Source organism: Symphalangus syndactylus, chromosome 20 (genome assembly GCF_028878055.3).
Source record: "Symphalangus syndactylus isolate Jambi chromosome 20, NHGRI_mSymSyn1-v2.1_pri, whole genome shotgun sequence".
NCBI classification, from domain to species: Eukaryota; Metazoa; Chordata; class Mammalia; order Primates; family Hylobatidae; genus Symphalangus; species Symphalangus syndactylus.
In genome coordinates, this window is record NC_072442.2 from 60,430,803 (window position 1) to 60,456,886 (window position 26,084).

Here is a 26,084-nt window from a genome sequence, read left to right on the forward strand (position 1 = left end):
TAGGACACACAATCCTTTCTCCTTCCCTCAACAGCCAAAGGAAAATTAGCCACAATTAACACCAGAGGCCTTCGGTTTCCACTGCCTCAGAGTCGCTGCCTCGCCTTCCTTCAGTGCCACCTTTCCTGCTAACTCCAGCATCCTGTGTCCCCTTGTGCAGGAAGACACTCTAGGACTGTGTGCGTGTGTGCAGGGGGGTGGCTGCCAGAGCCCGGGTGTGAAACGTAATGGGGACTGTAATAGGAAGTCAGCAAGGAAGGCGCCATGCCCCAGCAGCCGGCTCCCCCTGGCCCCAGGGACTTCGGTTGACTTGAACATGGAAACGGAGGCTGCCGGGGCAGTGGCAAGGGCAGGCCAACTGGCTAAGGTTCAGGGACACGGCCTCGGCCACCACCAGCCAGGGATGGTGCACAAGCCCGTTCACTCTATTCCCCACCCCAGCGGGAGGTTCCCAAACTTGGGCAGACGTCGGTGGCGGGAGAGGCAAAGCGAGAATGGCGAGGAAAAGCAAGGAAGGGCAATAAAGCAAATCTAAGTCCCAACCTCGGTCTCAGCAGCCACTCAATGCTGGCCTGGAGCCCAGACTCTCCCACATCCCCGGCTCGGATCTCAGGGAGGCAGGGAGGAGAGAGGCGGAGCCTGGCCGCCCGAGCAAGCGGGAGGAGTCTCGGCCGAAGCCTCGCCTCCCGCCCGCCCCTCTCTTCTTCTAATCTCACCATCAATCTCTCACACATATATTTATTTTTTCTCAAATTCCCCTCCCTCCCCCACAACGCACCACCATAATAGGTCTGCTGCACATGCGTACTGCAGGCAGGGGGTGGGTTTGTATTTTCAGACCTTTTGCAAAGAAACTACCAGAATTTTCCGCACCACCCACAATCATTCCCCACCCCCACCCCCAAGGAATCACATCTATATATTATGTTATATTATTTCTCTCGACTTGCCAGAAGGGGGAGGGAGAAGAAATGAGTTTTTGGCTTCCTGCTCCCTTCCCCCACCAACACGACTGCTATTATTTTAAACGTTTAACAATGTAAGGAGACTGGTGAGGGGGGAAGGGATAAAATTGGTCTTGAGTAAGAATGTAAAACAAAATGGTGAGAATCAAAGCAGTCGGAATGGAAAACAATGGAAACCTCTCCTGTGCACAAATGCATACTCTAGACAAGGAAGAGCGAGGGCAGCCCGAACAAATTTCCTTAGAGGAGGGTTATTTTCCCCACACTTAGGTAGACAGAAATAATGAGTGGGCTAAAAATATTTTCCTGAAGTTTTACCTCCGAAAGTCATCTGAGGGGGTGTATCTGGGTCACTCATTCGACTTGGAGGGCTGAAAGGGAGATAAAAATTGCCCAGGGGGAGAGGGGAGGTGGGTTTTCATTTCAGATGTAAAATGTAAGCAGCCTCTGACGTTTCTTCTGGTCTATTCAGAAAGCCAAAAGGGAAAGGGGAGGCCGGGTTGACACAAAGACCCATCTCAACCTCGGATCCTTTCACGCTTCTCTCCCCAACGTACCCAGATCCGGGACCCATACCTCCCCACCCCAGACTCCAACTCCCAATACAAATAGGTGAGCGCTGCCAAGCCCCTGGCAGGACCTGGCGGCCTTTCTTTCCCTCTTTTCAGCGCCTCTGCCGGAGGCAACCCCAAAGGCACCCTCTCCCCACAACTCCTCATTCCTCCCCCTCCTGCCAAGGCAGGGGGCTCTCTGGGAGAACTTTTTCAAAACTTTTCCCTTTTTCAGACAAGCTTGGGGGACGGGGAGACTTTATCCAGTTTCCAGGAGACACACATCCCTCCCCGACCCACAAGAAAGCACCCCCCCGCTCCCCCAAAGGTCATCTCGGCTAGACAGGAACGTTTGCCACAGAAGCCACACGGATCAATATGACACTTTTACAAAGAGCCCGGTGTTGGCCGTTTTGAAGTTTGGTGCATTTGTGCCGCATGGCAGCCAGAGGCCCGGGGGTGCGGAGGTCCCCCTGCCGTTCCCCAAGCAGGGGGTGTGGACACCCAGATGCTCACCTATCCCAAAGAAGACTAGAAATCACTCCACTAGGAGGGTGGTCTGAGGGGGACACCGCTGGGCGCCTGACGCGGCGCAGCGGTCTGGAGAGCGCCGCCCAGAGAGTCCTGCCGGGTGACTTGTCACCTCGGGGGACGGGTGCTGAGTGATGGTCAAGCTGCAGAACAGCTGGGTGGGCAGTTCACGCCCCCCAGCGTGCTCAGGGAGTGGGTGGTTTCAGCGAGAGAGTGAGTGACAGTGAATGGCAGCCACGTGAGAGTCACAGCTGGGCAGCTTGGCCACCCCAGACTGACGGGGTCAAGAGGGGGAACCCCCCCACCGCACTTGACACAAAAGAGCCCAGAGCCCCGACGAGATGAAGGGGGTGGAGCTGGGGGCATCTGGTTCCCCAGACACTCTCCTCTCCGCTCCCCAATCCTAAGGGACTGCTGTCCCCTGCACAGGCTGAGGGAGCGAGGGGACGAGCTCCAGTCTTATTCCAGGAAGTGGTCTGCATGGACTGTGGCCACCACCTGCCCCTACTCATCAGCAGCCCACAAACATTCACAAGACCCCTCCCTCGCGTGCCACCGCATGCCCCTCAGTTGGCGGGCACCTAAGTCTCCGCGGGTGGAGGGGGGTCCGATGGACACCGTCCCCACTCTGCCAAGTCCTGAGCGGAGGGGGCAGGCCCGTCGGCTGCTCCGTGCGGGGAAACCCCACTCTCCCTCGGTCCAACCCCACCCGGGCCCGAGCCCGAGGGGCGCTCGCGCGGCCGCCCCTCCCCCACTCGCCCCTCCCCCACGCCGCCGTCCGGCCGCCAGGGTCTCCGCGGTCCCTCGCTCGGCCAGGGAGGGGGCCCTGGCTTCGCCTTGGCCGTTTCCTGCCTACCCCCTCCCCGCCGAGGGTAAAAAAAAAACCTCCTCCTCCTCCTCCCCCGAAAGCCGCGACCGAGTGGCCCGGTCCGCGCGCGCAGCTCGCGCCCAGCCCTCTCCAGCCCGGGTGGCGGCGGCGGCGGCGGCGGCGGCGGCGGCGGAGGGGTGCGGCGGGGGAGGGGAGGAGGCCTGGCCCCGCGGTCGCAGCCGCCACCGCCCGCCCCGACCTCCCGGACCGCAGCGGGGCCACGGGCCCGAGCCCCGGATTCGCGCTCCGGATTCGCCTCGGCTCGGCCGCGCGGTGGGTGCCTCGCCCCCGCCCGGCTTCGCGCGCCCGCGGCTCCCACTAGGGCTTGGGGGGGAGTCGGGGCGGCCGCTTACCTGGCGGCGGGGGCGGCGGCGGCGGGGGCAGCGGTGGCGGCGGCGGCGGCGGCGGCGGGAAGAGGTGGCAGCTGGGGGGGCTGTGGCGGTCGCGGCCCCGGTCGTGGCCCGGCCCGCGCCCGAGTACTCCCTCGTCGTCGTCCTCCTCATCGTCCTCGTCGGCCGCCTCCACCTCCTCCTCCTCCTCGTCGCCCTCTTCTTCCTCCTCTTCTTCCTCCTCCGACACCACCATCTCCTCCTCCTCCTCCTCCTCGTCCCTCAGAGGGGAAGCCATCCTGTGGCTCTGGCCCCCCCACCACCCCCCCACCCACCGCCCGCCCGCCTCCCCCACCGCTACCACCACCACCTCCTCCTCCTCCTCCTCCTCCTCCTCCTCCTCGGCGGCGGCGTCCTCCTCCTCCTCACCGCCTCCCCCAGCCCCCCAAACCCCCGGGCCACCCCCCTCCAAAACCTCCACCCTCGGGGCCGCCGTCTGAGGAGGGGGGCCAAACCACCCCCAAAAATTGTCTTGGAAAAAATTGAGGGAAGACTTTCCTTCTCTCTTTCCTCCCAAGAGAACAAGAAAGGGGGATTTAAAATATATATATATATATATATATATATATGTATGTATATATATAAAAGTTTTCGACTTCTCTCTGCCCCCCTCTCCGTTGCTTTAAATATATTTAAATTCTGAGGGGGGCGCTCAGAAATATTTCTCAGAGCTGAGGCACTAAGATGGCCGCCTTGAAATTATTTTTAAAACAACCCCCCCTCCAGCACCGCCACCCCCTCCATAAAGAAAAGGAGAGGGGGGAAAATCCCCTTTTCAAACAAAATGGCTGGCTTAATATTTCATTTTTCACCCCCCCATTCTCCTCCCTGTTACACCCCCATCTCCAAGCCTCTACCCAGAAACCCACAAATTTCTCCTTTTTCATAACTGATTAGTGCACAGATTAATAGAGATATTTTCCTTGTGTACTGAAGTGTGTGTGTGTGTGTGTGTGTGTGTGTGTGTGTGTGTGTTGGGGGGGCATGAAGGATTTCTGCATAAAACAAAAATGGCTGCTGTGACTAACTCCCCCCTTATAAAAAATATTTGAGGGGGGGCATTAATCAGTACTCATGCTCAGTCTGACATCAGCATAAATTGTTAAAGGTTAACTAGTTAGATACTAGTCCAACTAGATTTAATTTTTTTTATTTTCTTTACTAGTCTCTTCCTCCCCACCTCCCTTCTCTAAAGAAAAGCTTTTTTTTTTTTTTGAATACTTCAGAAGGGAGTGGTTTGATGTGAAGGTTTTTTTCCCCTTCAGGCATTGAAAAGGAAAAAGATGAAATATATGTTTATATATAACTCTGTTTCTACATACCTCATTGAAGTCACAACGCATTTAATTGTGTACATATCTTTTAAATGAGAAGCGGGACTGGATTTTTTTCTTCTTTCTTTAAAAAAAGTGATAGAAATCCTAGTGACTTTTGGGGGAGAGATATGAATAGATACGATGATTGAGTTTTTTTCAAAGGAGTCCATGTTTGATTCTCCCCTTTACCCAGCCTTTTCAGTGATTTATAATTGTTATAAATTTTATCTTTACTCTTTTCCCCTTTTCCCTCGCTTTCCCCTCCTCCAATTGCTAGAATGTAAAATTCAACTGACTTGAAAAATTAATTTGGGGGTAAATAGAACAAATTTTTCGGATAAAGAGGAAAGAGTCAAATCTGAAGATCGTGAAATTATGTTCTCTTTTCTTCCGTTTCAGTATATTTGCCTTCCCTCCATGATCTCCAACACTATCCGATAAAGTAGAAGCAACTGAGGTACCGTGAAAGAGAAAGGAGCTGGAGCTGAGAAAAAGCAGAGGTAGGGGTTATACCCAGGCGTTTTCATCTAACTTTCTGACCTGTGATTTCCAGCTGTACCCCAGTGTTTATGGTAAAGTGGTACCAGGAATTGGACAGTTGGAAAGGAGTCCCAAAGTAGCTTTCTCATACAGAGATTTGCCCAGAGAGGTCTAGACAGAAAATGATCCTTGCCAAAGGGAGCAAAGGAAGGAGGGCAAATAGCTCAGTTCTACCCTCTTTCATTCTTGTCGACCCTTTCTTACTCTAGCTTCCTCCCATTCCTTTAATCTCCCTTTGCCCCTTCCCTTGCTTCCCATTCCATGCCTGTGGAATCATTTCTCTCTGGGTTATTCTTCTACCTCTCCAGTGTAACTGCTGGCCACCCATCTTCGGTGGTGCTCAGGAGCACCCTGAGAGGGAGGGGTAGGTGGGCAGCAACCAGAAAGTATTAGTGACTGGGAAGATGACGCACATTTTTGTTTATGAAGCTAAAATGTTCTTTATTAATGTTCCACTCCCCACACTAATGCACTTTATTGGGTGTTGGTTTCCATCTCTTTTTTTTAACCTGGCCTTTGGAATTCTCTTGCTTCGGTTCCCGCATCATTTCTGTACTAAGTCTAACTCCTCCTCCTTTTCCAGTTTTCCAGTCGATTTTGCTCTCCTGTCTTCTTTCTCTGTCCCTCTTTACTAGTTCATCTGGTTATCCCCCTCTTTTTACATGTGGGCTTCTCTCTATTTATGTCTTTGTTTTTAACTGAGACTATCCTTCTCATCCCTTGGACTCTCAGGCTCTGTCACCTCTAAGTGACTTTCCATCTCTGTCTTCTTTCTGCTTACTTCTGTCTTCCAGTCTCTGACTGTGTGTGGCTCTTCCTCATGTGTGCCTGACTCCCCCTCTTTCTGGCCCCTTCTATGTGTGTCTGTGGATCACACTGTGTATGGGAAGAGTGTCTCCACGTGTATGTGGGCCACACTGCACATCATGTGCGCTGCAGTCTCTCTGCCTCTGTGCCCTCTTCCTATACTGAGAGCCTCTGCCTGCCACATGTGCCATGATCTGCAGGTGCGGGTGGCTAAAGGTGGCCGTGTGCATCCCTATACAAACACTCGTCATTCTCTCTCTTGAGTGTGCTTTGCAGGTGGATTTGCTAATTTGCCTTATTCTCCCTCTCCTTGTCCATCCTCCCTTTTGCCTGTCTGCATCTCTTTCTGTTTTCTCTCTCTCTCTCCTGACTTCTTGATTTTTCTTCTTCTCTCCTTGTTTCTGCCTCTTTACCTGCTTGCTCCTGTTATGGTGTCTGCCTGCCTGCCTGCCTGTCTGCTCCTCCCTGACTGGCTGGCAGCCTCTTTTTCCTCTCTGGTTGTCTGTCTGCTTCTCTGGCTGTTTGCCCACCACTCTCTCTCTAGCCATCTGTCTCCCCGCCTGCCTGTCTCTATCACTTTTTTAGCCTGCATCTCTCGGTTTGTCTACCTTCCAGGCCCTGCCACGGCTCCCCATCTTGGTTTGCCTCTTCTCTTGCCCTTCTGCTTGTTCCTTCTCTTATTTGTGCCTGTTAAGTTCCTCCTTTTCCCTTGCCTCCTTTAGATCTCTCTTGCCTGCCTACCCTGTTTGCTGCTATCCCACCGTTTCAGGCTTTTCTCTCTTTAGTCTTCGTACTTACCAGATTTTTCTTTCTTTGCTTCTTCTCTGCCAACATCCATCAATGAGGATAGTCTCTCTCCCCTAAACCTCTCAGTAACCCCTTTGCCTCAAAGTCTTATCTAACTTCTTGCCACATCCCCTACCCTGCCTTCTCTCACATTTGCCTTTATTTCAGTTATCTCTTTTTCTGTCTTTCTGCTTCCTCAGACAGTCTGCCTGCCTCAGTCTTTTTGCCATTTTCCCAGTCTCTCGCTGCCTTCCTGCCTTTTTGCTGTCTGCTTGGCAGGCTCTTGTTGTCCACATCTCTTCTTGCTTTTCTCTCTTCTTTTGTTTCTTTTTCCCAGTTAACTTCTAAATAGGTAGTACATACTTACGGTACAACATTTTAAAAGTACAGAGAGTGTACTGTGAAAAGTAAACCTCTCTCCCATCTTTCTCCCCTAGTCCCGGAGTTCCTCTCCCCAGAAGCAGCCACTGTTTCACATTTCCTGGATACTGCTCCAGAGAGGAGTCTACACATACACAAGTCTTTTTGCTTGCTTGCTTTTGCTTGTGTTTTGCTGTACTCCTCCCTACTTTTCTTCCAGTTTTTCTGGATGCTCCTTCCTCTGTCAGTCTGTCGGTACTCCTAACTAACTTGGCTGGGCTTGCCATCTCTGGTCTTTTTGATTCTTCCAAGTGTTACCCAAAGCACTTGTCTTCTGGATTGACTAATTGCTGGTTGCATGCGTTCACTACCAGTACTTGAGGAGTGCTCAGGAAGGCTTTACTCTCTCCAAATGTAGTCTACTCTGCATGGTAAGTGGTCTGATGACAGCAAGACATCTTTGTTGGTCGCTTCATCACTGAAATGTGTATTGGAGAAGGCGTGAAAGCACCGGTAGTACTAAAAAGTACCCTATAAATATAGGCACAGTTAATAAGTAACAGTAAGCTGAGCTTACATGCACACAGAGTAGGTAGAGGACTGCCCTGCTTTCTCACTTAGTCTATATGAATTCTGTAAGGTCATGTGAATCTAGATCCTTTAGGTTGTTGACCTAGGCCTAAGAAGTTTGTCTTCCTCCTAGTCTAAAACGCTTCTCCTGATTAAAACTTTTTTCCTTTTCCATCCGGCCTTCTGGCTCCACTCACATGCCACCTTAGAGACATTTTATAACTCTTTGAAGGAGACAAAGACACAGCCTCTAACCAGGTCTTTTTGAAAAAGATGATAATAAAACTTCTACACACAATGCACTGTTCTTTCATTTCTGCTTTTTTACTGCCTGTTTTCCTGAGTTTAACTGTTTCAGCCTCTATCTTTGTATCACTCCACTCTTTCCCTCTTTCCCTCTCTTCTCTTTTCTTGGTTCTTCTTATGTGTCTGTCTTGATCTCTATTCTAGTCTCTTTTTCTGATTGGCCCTCTCCCCTCTCTTCTGTCTGATTGGCCTGTATCCTTCCATCACCCCATCTGTCTGCTGGATTCTCCCCGTCTGCCTGCAATAATGTATGTGATAGCACTTTATAAATTATAAAGCACTATGTTGTATAAAACACCATTATCACTTTGTCTTCCTTCTTACCTTATTTTTTCTTCCTTTATCTGTCTTCCCTTCTTCTCTCTTTCTCTCTCTCTGTTTGCCTGTCTGCATCCCTTTTGGTGATTTTGCCTGCCTTCTCTGTCAGTCAATCTCCATTCCCTCCCTGCCAGCCTATTTTTCTGCCATCCCTCTTCTCTGTCTGCTCAGTTCTGGTGTCTCTCCTTCTGTGTTTCCAGGTTTCTCTATATTTCTTTTGCCTGTCTAGTCTCTCTGTCGTTAGGCCTTTTATCTATGCCTGTGTGTCTCACTGTCTAGCTGCTTGTCTCCCTGCCTGTCACTTTCATTGTGGGGCATCAGTCTCTGCCTTCTTCTGTCTTTCAGTACTTCGAAAAATAAAAATTAAATAAAAAATTTAAATTCCTTATGATTAATGGGTAGAGGAGAATATTTTTTGGTTTTAATGAGAAGACTATTAAGGTGAGAACAAAGAACTCAAATATTCAGCTGTGAAATGCAAATGAAAAAAAAATGTTAAGGGACTCTCAAGCCAAGAATAAGATTATTTATTTAATGCAAAAGCAAGAAACATATCTACAGCAATAATTTCTAACCTTTTAGGATCGTAGAAAGTTAGAAACTTTCTCCAGAAAAAAAAAATACATACAAAATGTCACGTATGTTTTCATGGTGTTACGAATACCCTGAAGTCTTGGACCCCAGGTTAAAACTCTGATGTAGGGAACCAATGATAATCAGTGATAGAGCATAGACATGTACTCATACAACAAGCAGAGTAAAAGACTGAAAAAACACTTGCAATCTGATTTTCTACCCAAGGATATGTTAAAGAGATTCCTAATTGTCTTTTGAAATATGTAGGTCAGTGATAATAATGAAAGGCATGTAAATACTCAGGATAGTCTAGACCTAATCATAGTATTTTAGAGATGGAAGGTCTTGTAAATCAGTAGTTCTCAAATGGCTAAGAAAGGTTGCCACATGTCCTTTCCTGGAAAAGTTTGTCCTTTATTCTGAGAGGATATATTTCTGATCCTCTATATTTTTACATAGAATATAGTATATAGTATATTTATATAGGATAAATATATGTATATATGCTTATATTTTATGTTATAAATTATGTTACATATTATTAAGCATATACACATATACATATTTATAATGTTAAAAACTTCCTTTCTAAAGCTGAGATAGATCTGTATGGCAGAATGTGAGTCGATTTTAGCGGGGAAGGGGGAGAAAAAGAATAAGAAAATGACTTTTTATACTGTACAATCTGAAAATTTTCAACATGTACTTCTTTTATAATTATACAACATTTTAAATAATTTTAAATATCTTTTTATGAGACGTAGTTTCGTCCTTGTTGCCCAGACTGGAGTGCAATGGCGCAATCTTGGCTCACTGCAACCTCTGCCTCCCGGGTTCCAGCCATTCTCCTGCCTCAGCCTCCCGAGTAGCTGGGATTACAGGCACATGCCACCACCACACCCGGCTAATATTTTGGATTTCTAGCAGAGGCGGGGTTTTACCATGTTGGCCAGGCTGGTCTCGAGCTCCTGACCTCAGGTGATCCACCTGCCTCAGCCTCCCACAGTGCTGGGATTATGAATTTTGTTCTTAATTTCCTTACTCGGCACAATGAAAAGTCAGCAACCCCATGTTGATCACTAACTTTTTTTTTTTTTTACATGTTATTGATCATTAAAATCTAAAAGTCTAGGATTTACTGCTTTAATCTAACCTGTTCTTGATTTTATCAAGGAGGAAACTTCAGTCCTTCATATATCATATTCATGATTTGCTATATCTATATATCAGCTATACCATTATATGCATACTATTTTTCTTTAAATCACTCACCTTTAACTTAAATGAATGTTCTTTAAAAGGAAAATTTTATATTGCTAGAAATAATATTCATAAATCTTTAATTTGATACTGTAATTATGTTTTTCTTCCTAATTTAAAATGCAATAATTATTAAAAATCGATAAAAGTAAAAGCATCTTGCATGCTACTAATCATATAGGTACATATTTTAGAAAATATCACTTTAATCTAATTTTATAGGTATAGAAACTGGGGCCTAGATATTGAAAGGATTACCTAAGATCAAGTTAGTAGTTGGAGACAGAACCAGGACTTGCACTTTTATCTTTCAATTTCCAATCTAGTGTTCTTCTACTATATACTACATGAGTTCTAAGTCAATGAGATGTCCTAGAGTTTTAAAGGACACTAATATGTGAAACTGATGGTCACATATATTATTAGTAACTAAAACAACTATACCACAGAACAAGCAAGGCCAATTTAATAGTATCAATTATACTTATAAACTTAGTGTTTTTTGACACAGAGTTCCACTTCTCACCATTTATTATAGAGAAACAGTCACCATATTTGTGCATAGGGTGACATTACAGAGCTATTCATTACAACATTGTTTGTAACAGCAAAAAACTGGAAACACCCTAAATCTCCAACAGTAAGGAATAGCTAAACAAACTACACAGTAGTTAAGAAAAAGGAGTTACTGGGGCACATGTTCTCAGGATTTCCTGGGGCTGTGTCGCAGGCCATTAAAAAGAAAAGAAAAGGAAAAAGAAAAATGAGTTACTTCTATATGTAGAGACATGGTTAATATGTTGTTGAATGGAAACAAGCAAATTGTAAAAAAAAAAAAAATGTTATGACATCATTTAGTTTATGTTTAAAGAAATTAAAACAATAATATTTTTACTGATATATTTATTTGGATTTAAATGCTTTTAAAAATGTTGGAAGTATACATACCAAACTGGTAACATTGGTTACTTTCAGGAAAAAATAGTCAAGGGGGATTGTTTGCTTCATTGATAATTCTGAATTTTTACAATGAGAAAGTATTTATTATTTATGTAAACAAAATTAAGTAGCTTCATTGATTACATTAGCAACTGGAGCCAAATGGGATGAAAAGTAGTATGACTTCTCTAAAGAAATAATTCCTCATGAATCTCTGGTTCTTTGAAGTGAAAAATGTGTAAGCAAAGTACAATCAGTAGATGTAATGTAGTTAGGGTTTTTAAAACATTAGTGAGGTTCCACTTTAAAGAATAATTAAAATATGAGAAGGAAAAAGGGAAAGTACAGAAGAGCATATATAACATGGTAACATTTATGAAAGAAAAAAATATGTGAATATCCATAGAATATTCCTGAAAGAATATACAGGAAACTACAGTAGTTGCCACTAGGAAGGGGAAATTATTTTTTCATTGTACATCTTATAAAGCAATTTGAAAATTTTTTAGTGACCAAGAGATTGACTAGGTGAAGGGAGGAGGGACATTTTTTGAGATAAGACTTAAAACAGATATAAAAACCTAAGTAGCAATATATGATTGTGATGATGGTTATGGGCTATAAAATCAGCATTCAGAGAAGAAAGCTCTTTCTTGGTTGGGAGGGGGGAAGCAAGTAAATAACTTTCATATGTAGTTGCATTTGAGGTTAGCTCCCAAATAACTGAAATTTGTATAGCACAGAGGAAGAAAAAGGGCAGTTTAGGTGGGATAAGAAAGAATTTAGTAGGTAGTATGTAGACCTCATATGGCTGGAGTGGTAAGTTCATGATAGGTTATAGTAGGAGTTGGTACCTCTTTAAAGGGTAAGAATTTTAGTATATCAAGTGAAGAGCAGAGGTCAGAACCTTGGGGGAACTTTGAAGGATGGACTGGGGAGAAGAGAAGCCAAAGAAAAACAAGTTTTTCAAGTCGTAAGCATACCAGGTAGTGTTGTTATGGTAGAGTAAGCAGACAGCTTCAGAAGGAAGGCATGATCATTGATACTAGATGCTTCATGGGAATCAAGAAGAGTACAAACTGTCAGTTCCTCAAAAAGTTAAATATAGAACTACCATATGACCTAGCAATTTCAATACTAAGTGTACACCCAAGATAATTGAATCATATGTCCACACATAAAGTTGTACATGAATCTTCATAGAAGCATTATTCATAATAGCCAAAAAGTGTAAACAAAAATATCCATCAACTGATGAATGGATAAATATAGTATATCCATACAATGGAATATTATTCAGCCGTAAAAAGGAATGGAATACTGATACATGCTACAAGATGGATGAGCTTTGAAAACATTATGCTAAGTAAGAGAAGTTAGACATAAAAGGCCACATATTATTTGATTCCATTTATATGAAATGTCCAGAATAGGCAACTAGTAGATCAGTGGTTGTGCAGGTTTCAGGGAAGGGAAGAATGGGAGGGACTGCTAATGGGTATGGGGTTTCTTTTTGGGGTGATGGAAATGTCTGGAATTCTGGATAACGGTGATAGTTGCACAGCCTTGTGAATATACTAAAAACCCCTGAATTCACTTTAAAGTGGTTAATAAGGTATATTAATTCTATCTGAATTTTTTTTAATACAAACCAGCCAATACAGTGACTCACACCTGTAATCCCAGTGCACTTTGGGAGGCCAAGAGAGGAGGATTGCTTGAGGCCAGGAGTTTAAGACCAGCCTGAGCAACATAGCAAGACTATCTCTACAAAAAAAGTTTAAAAATTAGCCAGGCATGGTGGCTCATGCCTGTAGTCCTACCTACTCAGGAAACTGAAGCAAGAGGAGAGCTCAGCCCAGGAGCTGGAGCCTGCAGTGAGCTATGATTACACCACTGCACTGCAGCCTGGGCAACACAGTGAGACTCTGTCTCAAAAAAACAGTACAAACCAAGAAAAGTATTGTACTTGTCATTTGGTCACCTTTAAAGCCAGTTTTAGTGAGGAAGTTAGATATCAATTAAAGATTGTGAGAAACCATTAAAATATTACTTATGGAAGGTTTTTTGTTTTGTTTTGTTTTGTTTTAGAGACAGGGTCTTGCTCTGTCACCCAGGCTGGAGTGCAGTGGCGTGATCACACCTCACTGCAGTCTCAAACTCCTAGGCTCAAGCTTTCCTCCTGCCTCAGCCTCCCAAGTAGCTGGGCTACAGGCACACACCACCACAACTGGATAGTTTTAAAATTTTTTATAGAGATGGGATCTCGCTGTGTCGTTCAAATTGGTCTTAAACTCTTGGCCTCAAGCAATCCTCCCACCAGTGGCCTTCCGAAGTGTTGGGATTACAGGTGTGAGCCACCACACCCAACCTAATTTTTTTTTTTTTTTTTTTTTGAGATGGAGTTTTGCTCTTATTGCCCAGGCTGGAGTGCAGTGGCACAATCCCGGTTCACTGCAACCTCTACCTCCTGGTTCAAGTGATTCTCCTGCCTCAGCCTCCTAGGTAGCTAGGAGTACAGGCGCCCGCCACCACACCCAGCTGATTTTTGTATTTTTAGTAGACATGGGGTTTCACCATGTTGGCCAGGCTGGTCGCAAACTCCTGACCTCAAGTGATCCACCCACCTTGGCCTCCCAAAGTGCTGGGATACAGGCATGAGCCACTGTGCCTGGCTAATTCTTTATCTCAACTGTTGCCTCCAGATTCCCTCATCTTGCGTAAGAAGCCCCTATTTCTTTAAGGCTGCAACAGTCTTGCTATGTGCTCCTTACCTTCTCTTCCTCACTGTTTTCTACTTACCTCCTGACATTTCCTTCATTCATTGAAGACTGACACCTGGCTTAGTCCTGTCATCATCTTGGGTGACCTTAGGATCCACATGAATGATCTATTCATCACCCAGACTTTTTGGTCCTTTGATCCCCTTATTTCCAGAGACCTTTCTAGCCATCCCACTTCTGGCCCCATCTCTGGACTTCCTTTTGAAATATTAAATTCAAACCCCCAACTTGGGCCACAACTTTCTATCCTTCTAGCCCCCTCATTTACTTCTACTCTATTCTTGGGCTCACCATGTGACAATGTAGTCCCTTAGCTCCTCATTTTCTCCTAATCAGCTATACCATCTACACCTCTTTTCCTATCCAGCTTAAGTTCCATGGTCTATCATTTTAACCACGCTCCTGCCACTGTCTTGGTGCCCTCTTCTTATTTTCCTTCCTGCAAACCGCTGGCCTTGTATCACTTTGGTTGCTTGTTTACACCCAGGATGCAAAGGGCTGCTGAAGAAAACACCATGACCATTCAGACCAAAGTTTCTGTTCAGGAATCCTTTTTCCTAGTCAGCTTTCTTTTAGTTCTCCACAGTGACTTCCTCAAAACCTTCTCCTGATACTAGTTCATTTTAAAGAACAGGATATATATGTTCATTTTAATATCATAATAGACAGAAAATCTTATCTACTTCCAGGAGATAGATTATCATATGAAAATTCCCTTGAAATTCCAAAACTCAACTACATGTTTAACTCTATCCATATTTGTCCTTTTATCCTTTCCTCCTGTCCTGTCTGAAGCTAATCCCTATACTTGGGCTCTTGGTCTCACCCCTGCCACCTTCTCAGGGACTAATGGTTAGCAGCGATCCTCTAACTCAGTCCTTTATTTCCGATTCCACTTGTTCTTTCTCAACCACATTAAAATGTGCTCAAATCTCCTTATCTTTGAAAGAAATACTCTGGACCCCTTTAGCTGCCACCTTACCGCACTGTGTCCATTCACAGCCAACCCTCTTGAAAGCATTAACTGCTCTCAGTGTCTACTTGCCTACTCATTTTCCAGCCCTCTGCCCCCACTACGGCTGCTTTCACCAAATTACCAACACCTCCTGGTTGCTAAAAATCAGAGGATGTTCTTAGTTCTTCACTTGACCACCCCCTTTTTGAAAAAAGAATTTGCTTGATGTCTGTAGTTTCGCATTCCTGGTTTTTCCCTTGCCTCTCTGGCTCCTCCTCGTCAGTCCCTGTTCAAAGAGGCAGTGCTGTGTGGATTAGTGGTCAGCCATGGTACTTAAGAACCTGGGCTTGGGAGACAGGTCTGGGTTCATATGCGGCTTCCACTTCTCAGAGTTTCAGTTTCTTCAACTAAAATGGCAACATATAAGTCTTTTTGTGAAGCCCTAATATTACCAAGTCAATGGAATTACACTTTTAAGGTCTTTAGTACTGTGTTTGACACACAGTAAGCAGGCATGCACTAAACTCCCCTGACTCTCCAAGCTTATAATAGGTGCCCCTCCTATGTGCTACCATATTATCCTTTATGTTTCTCGGTAGGCTCCAGAGAGGAGGGGCCCTGTCACCCTTCTCCTCTGTCGTATCAGTCTAGCACACGGCCAGGCACACATTAGGCACCCTGTAAATACCTGTTGACTGCTTCAAGTGTTTAATATATGGCAAAGGTGATACTTTAAATCAGTGGGGTAAAGGATTATTGATAAATAATGATGCATAATCGATAAATGGAAAACTATTTGCGAAAATATAAGAGGTAGATCCTTACCATTTACTAAAGTAGTTTTCAGATGGATTAAATAGTGACATTAAAAACAAAAATTGCCCAGGCACAGTGGCTCAGGCCTATAATCCCAGCACTTTGGGAGGCCGAGGTGGGCGGATCACAAGGTCAGGAGTTCAAGACCAGCCTGACCGACATGGTGAAACCCCGTCTCTATTAAAAATACAAAAATTAGCCGGGCGTGGTGGCGCGTGCCTGCAATCCCAGTTACTCAGGAGGCTGAGGCAGGAGAATCACTTGAACGCAGAGGTTGCAGTGAGCCAAGATTGTGCCACTGCACTCCAGCCTGGGCGACAGAGCAAGACTCCATCTCAAAAAAAAAAAAAATTGTAGAAACAGGGTCTCACTATGTTGCCCAGGCTGATCTTGAACTCCTGGGCTCAAGTGATCCACCCACCCCAGCTTCCCAAAGTATGGAGATTACAGGTGTGAACCACCACACCCAGCCAGAAATTATTTCTGAAAAGGTGCCACACCATCATATCGAGCTACGCACATCTAGAAACAAATTCATTATGCACTCTTAAAGCCAGCTTCTTTCTCAATTGCTATTAACAATGTCCAATTCTGAGCCATCACATCATCTAATTTTCTTTTTTCAGGTCTACTATGGTCCGTGAGTTTAGGCATAAATGCCCACCTCTCAATAGCTCTGACCTTGAGCAAGATATTTAACCTCCCTTTGTCAGTTTTCTCATCTGTAAAATGGGTATTAGGATACTTTATAAGGTTATTGAAAGGAGTGAGTTAGTATATATTAAGTACTTAGATAGTTCCTGGACGCAGAGTAAAACTCAATAGAAGTTAGCAATCATCATCCTATTGTTCATCTTTTGTACATATACTTTACTATTTTTGTATTATTTTTCTATTGGTCTTTTTCTTATTGTTGATTTCTATGACATCTTTATTTCATCAAGAATACAAACACTAGCTCGCTATCTTCCTTTATACCCCCTTATTCCTGCTGTTATACAATACTGGAGTAATCCTGGAGCCAGTACTCGACCCCAGCAGCTTCTTGATCACCGAAGAAATAGGAAGTAGATCTCTGGTGGGCCAGTTCTAAAACGTTCTTCTTTTTTTTTTTTTCTTTGAGGTGGAGTCACTCTGTTGCCCAGGCTGGAGTGCAGTGGTGCAATCTTGGCTCACTGCAACCTCCGCCTCCCGAGTTCAAGCAATTCTCCTGCCTCAGCTTTCCGAGTAGCTGAGATTACAGGCACGCACCATGATGCCCGGCTATTTTTTGTATTTTTAGTAGTGATAGGGGTTTCACCATGTTGGCCAGGCTGGTCTCGAACTCCTGACCTCAAGTGATCCACCCACCTCGGCTTCCCAAACTGCTGGGATGACAGGCGTGAGCCACCAAGCCTGTCCTTACAATCTTCTTGTCACTCTGGAAACCCAATCTGTAGCTCTTCTTTGGCCCTTCCAATAATTTTGTAAGCCCTAGTTTCCTGAATAAAGTAACTTTCTGAGCTAGAGTAGTTTCTGTTATCTCTGAGCTCTATTAGAGCACACAGTATTTACTGAATAAAATGGTCTGTCATAAATGGCACGAATATTTTCCTAGCTAGTCTTTTAACTTTATGATGTTTTCTTACATAGTAAAATTTAGTTTCATTGAGTTAAATCTATCCATGTTTTCCTTTAAAGCATCCACTCCCGAGCTGGAGTGTAGTGACACGATCTCAGCTCACCGAAACCTCCACCTCCCAGGTTCAAGCAATTCTCCTGCCTCAGCCTCCCGAATAGCTGGGATTACAGGTGTGCACCACTGCGCCAGGCTAATTTTTGTGTATTGTTTTTAGTAGTGACGGGGTTAAACCATGTTGGCCAGGCTGGTCTTGAACTCCTGACCTCAGGTGATCCGCCCACCTCGGCTACCCAGAGTGCTGGGATTACAGGTGTGAGCCACTGTGCCTGGCCAAAATAAATAAATTTTAAAATAGAAGTAACTCAACTTCTGAGCTATGGAATAGTTCTCTGTACCTCCAGTACCTAATAAAGAACCCAAATACTGCAATATATCTTTTCAATTAAAAGATTTTTTGTTTTTTAATTGAGTAAAAGATTTTATCTAGTCTGCTCATCCTTCTATTGCTGACTTTTAGCTAAATCCTTTTCCTTGCTCTCACTGAGTAAGGAATATCATCTTAATCAGAAGGAGGAAGATGTAAGCCTAAAATTGTTCTAATTGTTGTCTTTGCCTTCTGCAAGTTTTTTAGATCTGCTTTTAAAAATTTATTTTATTTTATTTTATTTTTGAGACAGAGTCTTGCTTTGTCACCCAGGCTTGGAGTGCAGTGGCATGATCTCAGCTCACTGCAACAGCTGCCTCCCAGGCTCAAGCGACAAGCGATCCTCCCACCTCAGCTTCTGGAGTAGCTGGGGCTACAAGCACAGGGGCCACCATGCCCAGCTGTAGATCTTCGATTGATCACTGTGATAGAAACTGAATAATCCCATACAAAATGGCAAAAACCAAACTTTTTCCCATTTGACATTGCTTTTTAACAATTTCTTAATAGTTTTCTGTTGGCTGGCCAGCTAGGAGTATCTTGCTTTTCATCTGTTTTCAAGCCCCAGTTGTTCCAGCAGAATTGCACACTTTTCCCAGCTGATTATCTATCCGTTAGGTTATAAATTTGTCATGGGAAATGCTAACCCACACTAACTTCCTCTTACCCCTTCACTTGCTCTTGGGCCCTTTCACCATCTAGCACTCCAGTCTGTAAAGGAAAATATTTTTTTTTTCTTTTCTTTTTTTTTTGGAGACGGAGTCTTGCCCTGTCACCCAGGCTGGAATGCAGTGGTGTGATCTCAGCTCACTGCAACCTCTGTCTCCCGGGTTCAAGCGATTCTCCTGCCTTAGCCTTCCAAGTAGCTGGGATTATAGGAGCTCGCCACCAAGCCCGGCTAATTTTTGTATTTTTAGTAGGGACGGGGTTTCACCATGTTGGCCAGGCTGGTCTCGAACTCCTGACCTGAAGTGATCCACCCGCCTCGGCCTCCCAAAGTGTTGGGATTATAGGCATGAGCCACCGCACTCGACTGAGAATCATTTTTATTTCAGACTGAATGAGATATAATTTGTACATTAAAAATCAACTTATTCTATATTCCAAAACTGTAGAACTCCTAAAATGTATCCCAGAGTCAATAATAAAGTTATCTACTCACTTCATTAGAGGAAGAGTTTGAGCTTTGGTGTCAGAAAGGCAGCACCTGGAATCCAAGCTCTGCCACTTAATAACTATGACCCTGGGCAAGCTATTTATCCCTCAAGTCTCAGCTCTTTCGTCTGTAAAACGGTGTATTAATGCCTGTCTCAAAGAGTTGTGGTGAGGGTTAAATGAGCTAACTTACATAAAGCACTGGCTGTAATAAGGTACTCAATAATTGGTAGCTGCATTCTAAACCATCAAGTTTACTGTTAGCCACTTCTCTCTTCAGAGATTCACTTAAGATGATTGCAAGGTGAGAAGATTCACAACCTGAGTTATGAGCTTAAGCACCTTAAAATCCTTTAGGAGCAAAGGACTGACTTTTGTTACTCTTCTTCCAGTAGTTGGCCCCATTCCCTTGCTTTCCATCACTGTATAAAGAAGCTCAATTCTGGCATGATATGAAACAAATCATATTTTACTTGACTCAAAAACTTCTCCTAATGGAGGAATAAACACTATTGTTAGGTTGGAAACTGAATGTTAGTCACAGATACGGTCTATAATTTTCTAATCATGACAGATGTTACCTGGATGCTGAAAAATGCCGAATCTCAAAATCCTGAGGGGAGGATTCATTACTAAATAAAGAATGGCTAGCACAAGGAATGGGAAAGAAAACTAAGGTTTTCTGAGTGTCTTTTCCAAGGACTCTTTATAGTGCTGGGCAGGTTCCCATTCCTTATTTAATCTTCTCAACAACACTATAAGGTAGCATCTTTTTAGGGTGACCATGTCCTGGGTCTTGCCTGTTGCCCTACTGTCATCTTACTTTCTATTATCTGTATTTTATGGTTGAAGAAATGGAATCCAAAGGAAGGTATTTAAATATTCTGTGCATGGTTATAAAGCCAGAACATTCCTCCTTTCTGCAGTTAGATTTCTTCTAAGAATATCCCATGCATACCTTGTCCAACTGCAGCCTGGCTTCTTTAACAAAGCCACCGTGACCTGCTGTTTGCTGAATGCATGGTCGCTCAGGTCTTCATCTTTTTTTTTTTTTTTTTTTTTTTTTTTTTGAGACAGAGTCTCGCTCTGTCGCCCTGGCTGGAGTGCAGTGGCGCAATCTCGGCTCACTGCAAGCTCCGCCTCCCGGGTTCACGCCATTCTCCTACCTCAGCCTCTCCGAGTAGCTGGGACTACAGGCGCCCGCCACCACGCCCGGCTAATTTTTTGTATTTTTAGTAGAGACGGGGTTTCACCGTGGTCTCGATCTCCTGACCTCGTGATCCGCCCGCCTCGGCCTCCCAAAGTGCTGGGATTACAAGCGTGAGCCACCGCGCCCGGCCTTCAGGTCTTCATCTTACGTGACCTCTGTGCAGCACTTTATACTGTTGGCCGCTCCCCTCTCTTCTGTGCTCTCTCTTTGGCTTCTGTGGCAACATTTCCCGCTTGGCCTCTTTCACCCTCTAGCTCTTCCTTTGTGGTGTCCTTTTCTCCTCCCCAAACCTCTGTGTAGATTACACTTCGCCCTTAAGGGGATCTGATCCTTGACTGGCTACAGCTGCTATCTGCCAATAATTCCCACACCTATAACGCTAGCCCAGAGCTGTCTTTCAGGATCCAGTCCTATATATCCAATAAGATTGGGACATGTGCCTGCGTGCCCGAGTTACCTCATACAGCTAACTAAAAATTCATCACTTTCCTTCCCAAAGTCCTCTTCCAGCAGTTCCTTTTTCTGCCAGCGGACTCACCATCCTCCCAGTCATCCAGGTGAGACACAGGTGTCATCCTTGACTCCTCCCTTTGCCTTAGACCCCTACCCAAATTATCAAGTCCTGCAATTCTCTCTTAACTTCATTTCATCTCCGATCTCCACTGCCACTAACCTAGTTTTGGCTGCCTTTGGATCTCATCTGGACTACTGCATTAGCGCCAGTCTCTCTCTCTCCACTTTCTCTCCCTCATTTCCTTCTCTCTTGACATTGTAGTCAAGTCACCTTTTGAAAATGCAAATCTGATCATGTGATTCTCTTTATAAAACCCTTAACTCTGGGCCAGGTGCAGTGGCTCATGCCTGTAATCCCAGCACTGTGGGAGGCCCAGACGGGCGGATCATGAGGTCAGGAGTTCAAGACCAGCCTGGCCAACATGATGAAACCCCGTCTCTACAAAAACTACAAAAATTAGCCAGGTGTGGTGGTGCACGCCTGTAATCCCAGCTACTCGGGAGGCTGAGGCAGGATAATTGCTTGAACCCGAGAGGCGAAGGTTGCAGTGAGCCAAGATCATGCCATTACACTCCAGCCTGGGCAACAAGAGCAAGACTCCATCTCAAAAACAAAACAAAAAACACTTAACTCTGAATTGTACACTATAAAAGGGTGAATATTGGTATGTGAATTATGTTGCAATTAAAAAAAGAAAAACTTAACCTGGTTTACAAAGCCTTCTATGATTTGGCCTGGCTCAGCGTCTCTCATTGGCTTCCCTCCCCCTGCCTCCCACTTTCCTCTTAGCTTTACCATGCTGCAGTTCCTTCTGCCTCCGAGCCCTCCACACTCTCCAATCTACGTTTGCATTTGCTACTTATCCTGTGCAGGAAGCATTCTCTCCTCCACCTATCCCTTGTCCTCCCCACTTGACTGACCCCTCCTTGTCCTTCAAATCTTAGCTTGAAATGATACTTCCCCAGAAGGCTTAGCCCCCCTGGACTGGGTTAGGTTCTCCTGTTGTGTGTTTCATACTTAGCTCTTTTGTAGCATTCACCAAATATTTGTTCATTCTGTATTTATTGAGTGACTGCTCTGGGCTGGGCACTGAGCTAGGGCTGGGTATTTCACAAATGAGAGCTGTGGCCCCTGCCCCCATGGTGCTTACAGTCTAAGAAGGGAAGAAAATGGACATTAAACAGTGAATTACACTAAATATTTTAATTATAATTATGACATTTCAGAACACCCTGGGGAGGGCGTGTTAAGGGACTTGACATAACTGGAGGTATCAGAGAAAGTGTCATTTAAGCAACTTTAAGGAGCCAGGTGGCCAACTGAAGAGTCGGGGGTGGATTGTTCCACACAGAGGAACAGCATGTAGGAAGGCTCTGATGCAAAGCTTAGGGGGCATTTCGGAAACTGAAAGGCCAACGTGGGAGACAAAGAAGAGCCTGGAAGAGCCAAATCTTACCTTCTGGACCATGGTAACAGTTTCTAAGTTCATCTTAAGAGAAGTAGGTTGCCTTTGAAGACTTTTAACATGGGAACTTTAAAAGTTCCCTATGGCGGCCAGGCACAATGGCTCACGCCTGTAATCCCAGCACTTTGAGAGGCCGAGGCGGGCGGATCACGAGGTCAGGAGATCGAGACCATCCTGGCTAACACGGTGAAACCCCGTCTCTACTAAAAATACAACAACAACAACAAAAATTAGCTGGGCGTGGTGGCGGGCGTCTGTAGTCCCAGCTACTCGGGAGGCTGAGGCAGGAGAATGGTGTGAACCTGGGAGGCGGAGCTTGCAGTGAGCCAAGATCGTGCCACTGCACTCCAGCCTGGGCAACAGAGCGAGACTCCGTCTCAAAAAAAAAAAAAAAAAAAGTTCCCCATGGCTACTGTGTAAATAAGGAAGCAGGATGACAAATTAAGAGAATCACAAACTTCAGTGAATCTCCCATTAAACTGTAAGCTCCTAGAGGGCAGAAACTGTGTCATTAATTTTTGTATCCACAGTTTCCAGGACTGTGCCTGACAGATGCTCAGTATCATTTTAATGAATTGAATAAATTATAGGGTCAAGATTCCAACCTAGGCTTTCAAGAAAGGCTCAAGTATCAATGGCCTATCTCCCCTACACACAACCCTTCAAAGACCACCCCTCCACTCCACCCTAGACTGGGCTGGATACCCCTTTGACCTCCAGGGCATCTCTGGTGGATTGTATTTTCTAAATGTGCCCACAATTATGTCTCACATCCCACATGTTCTTCTTACAGTGTAATTCTGAGACTCTTCCCACTGAGAGGTGGGAGCTAGTTCCCTCCCCTTGGAATTGAGGCTAGGTCATATGATTTGGCTTCCTCTTGGTTCTCTTGGGATGCTGTGAGGAAGCCCAAACTGCCCTGTGTAGAGGCCCATGTGGAGAAAAACTGATAGTCAGCATTGAGAGCTATGTGAGAGAGCCATCTTGAAAGTGGATCCTCCAGCTCCCAACAGTCCACCCCAGTTCACACCTTTGGGAGTAGAAGTGAGCTGTCCCTGCTGAGCCCTACCCATATTGCAGATTCATTGGCAAAATACAGCAGTGGTAGGTAACTAGAATAGCATCCTATGTTTGACATGCAGGGAGGCGGTATGTTAGTTGGATGGGCTATGACTACCTTGGTACTTATTAGTTGTATGACTTTTGGCAAGTTACTTAACCTCTCTCTGCTTCAGTGTTGTTTTTCAGTATAAATAAAGATAGTACCTATGCCTTAAGTTTGTTGGGAGGATTCATGTTGGTAAATGCAGCTCCACAGGTAATACAGATGAGTCATGTGAGCATCTCCTCAGACATGCCTCTGATCATTCAGCCATCACTCTCATATGATTCTGTGTGTCTTTATGGTACTTTCACTCTATTCATAATATGTTTATATATAGGTATGTGTATGTACAGGTTGAGCATCCCTAATCACCCAAAATGCTCCTAAATCAGAAACTTTTAGATGCCTACATGACACCACAAGTAGAAAATTCTACATACAAGTACTTAACACAAACTTTGCTTCATGCACATAATTTTTTTTTTTTTTTGAGATGGGGTCTCACTCTGTTGCCCAGGCTGGAGTGCAGTGGCGTGATCTTGGCTCACTGCAGCCTCCGCATCCTGGGTTGAAGCCATGCTGCCTCAGCCTCCCAAGTAGCTGAGATTATAGGCACTTGCCACCACACCTGGCTAATTTTTGTATTTTTAGTAAAGACAGGGTTTCACTGTGTTGGCCAGGCTTATCTTGAACTCCTGGCCTCAAGTGATCCTTCTGCCTCCCAAAGTGCTGGGATTACAGGCATGAGCTGCCACACCCAGTCCAGGCACACAATTATTTAAAATATTGGCCAGGCACGGTGGCTCACACTTATAATCCCAACACTTTGGGAGGCCTAGGCAGGAGGATTGCTTGAGGCCAGGAGTTTGAGACCGGCTTGGTCAACATAGGAAGACCCTGTCTCTACAAAAAAATAAAAAGTTAGCTAGGTATGGTGGTGCTACTCTGAGGCAGGAGCATTGTCTGAGCCCAGGAGTTTGAGGTTACAGTGAGCTCTGATCACACCACTGCACTTAAGCCTTTACCCCCATCCCCACTTTGATGGATTCGCTTCACTTATTCATTCACCAGCATTTTGGGTTTTTCTTTTTAGTGCTTCCAGTGTGCCTAGAATACCTAGTACTTGGGGTGCATATCCATTTGTATTTTGAATCCTTAATCTTTGGCTTCCAGGATAAAGATCAGTCAGGTTTCTAATTCTGTGTGCTTTCTTCCAGCCAAACCATGTACTCTCCTGACCCATGAACAAGTGGCCGTTCTCCCAACAGCAGCCCATCCATGTGGCCTCCCTAAACTTAGCTGTGGGGCTGGATGCATTAACCTTATCATGATGTATGATGGGATGTTATAGTATCAAGACCAAATGATGGATCCCTTTACTCAGCTCCAAGGTACAGCCAGATTAACATTTGGTAAAGTAGTAAAACACTTGAGACTTGTCATAAATTTAGCCCCAAAGGTTAAAGCTTTAGGAATTTCTGCCATGGGTTGCCATGGTTCTGCCACAGGTTGAGGCAGACCATTGAGACAGATGCCAGAATATTGGGACTACATTGTATTATCACTTTTGATATTTTACTTTCGAGGCTGTTTAAATTATTGTTGTGTATGTGTGTGTGTGTGCGTGCTATTTCAGGAGTAGGAGTAGGGGGTTGGGCTATTTGGAGAATCTGATGGAAATTATAGCACCGTTTTCCAAAAATAATACACATCCACAGACACACACACACACACAGAGTATTTAGAAACAGTTTCAGGATGGCCAGGTTAGTAATCCACCTGTGACTTGCTGTAAGGGTAGAAACTTTTCTATACCATAACTTAAGCCTTTATCATGTACTATGTTCATTTATCTTTTCGTGTGTGCATGCTTTATCCCAGTGAGTAGGCAAGCTTCCTACAAGGAACATATGCCTCTTTATGACCCCCAGTAATGTGGGCATGTAGGGACCTCACCTGTGGGAAATCTTGCCAGTTGAGTCCTTTAAAGCTGCTGTGATTCACTGAGGACGGCAGCCTTCCCTTCAGCATTCCATCCTTCACCCACCACCCTCTAACACAAAAGAGATTACCACAAGAGGACTTGGACCCTGCATTCATGTTCTGTTTGTTTTCTGGGTTTTAGGCTAAAGCATTATTTACATACTCCTCATGCAAATATCCACTTGGCTATTTAGAGAACAAAGCAGTGCCTACTGGAAAGATTTTTTTTAAGTATTAATAAATGAATGCATTCTATTATTTTAAAAATTTGTTACGTCTTTATCCCTTTGCCAGCTCCATACTTTGCCCCATAACTCCCATACCTGTAATCAGGACCCCCTTTTTGTTCTAGCCCATGAATTCCTAACTGCACTCCTTTCCTGCCATGTGCTTGTGAGAAAAAAGCAGGCATAAACCTAATGCTAATAGAACGGTGGCCACGTGGTTTTTCCTTGTTTTCTTGTCCTTCCTTCCCCCTTATAAATCTCCAAGGGCCACCTTTCCATCCTAACTTTGGAAGGGTTTTCCCTCCCGGCTTCTCCCTGACTCTATAGGTAATTACAGCCACCTGGTGGCCATATGGGGAAATGACAGATGGATTGGCCCCAAAAAATCTGGTGAGACCCTCTTTTTTTTTTTTAACATTTTTTTTTTTTTAGATGGAGTTTCGTTCTAGTTGCCTAAGCTGGAGTGCAATGGCGCTATCTCAGCTCACTGCAACCTTCATCTCCCGGGTTCAAGCGATTCTCCTGCCTCGGCCTCCCAAGTAGCTGGGATTACAGGTGTGTGCCACCACGCCCGGCTAATTTTTTGGATTTTTAGTAGAAACAAGCTTTTGCCAGGTTGGCCAGGCTGGTCTTGAACTCCTGACCTCAGGTGATCCCCATGCCTTGGCCTCCCAAAGTTCTGGGATTACAGGCGTGAGCCGCTGCGCCTGGCCAGAGACCCTCTATGGAATAACTTTTGGTTTT

General features: G+C 44.9%; 1 protein-coding gene and 1 long non-coding RNA gene across 11 annotated transcripts in view; one reads left to right on the plus strand and one right to left on the minus strand.

The window, feature by feature from the left end:
- The window catches only part of CHD3 (chromodomain helicase DNA binding protein 3), a 28,272-nt gene extending 24,708 nt beyond the window's left edge, over positions 1–3,564 (minus strand). For 8 of the 9 annotated variants that reach the window (XM_063629491.1, XM_063629488.1, XM_055258222.2 and 5 more), the window contains exon 1: positions 3,269–3,548. In XM_063629491.1, coding sequence (XP_063485561.1) covers positions 3,269–3,542 — 274 coding nt within the window. In that variant the 5' untranslated portion in view covers positions 3,543–3,548. Of the gene's footprint in view, positions 1–3,268 lie in introns of all 9 variants that reach the window. The other variant, XM_055258221.2, reaches the window with a different exon arrangement.
- LOC129470428 (uncharacterized) lies at positions 2,929–25,763 on the plus strand. 2 transcript variants are annotated; one of them, XR_010118264.1, is made up of 4 exons: positions 2,929–3,188; positions 5,020–5,120; positions 17,935–19,868; positions 20,182–21,189. It is a non-coding gene; the product is annotated as an uncharacterized lncRNA (long non-coding RNA). The 2 variants fall into 2 exon arrangements; XR_008653229.2 differs by lacking the exons at positions 17,935–19,868; positions 20,182–21,189 and adding exons at positions 24,348–24,521; positions 25,078–25,763 and having other exon boundaries at positions 2,930–3,188.
- Positions 25,764–26,084: the final 321 nt, after the last annotated feature.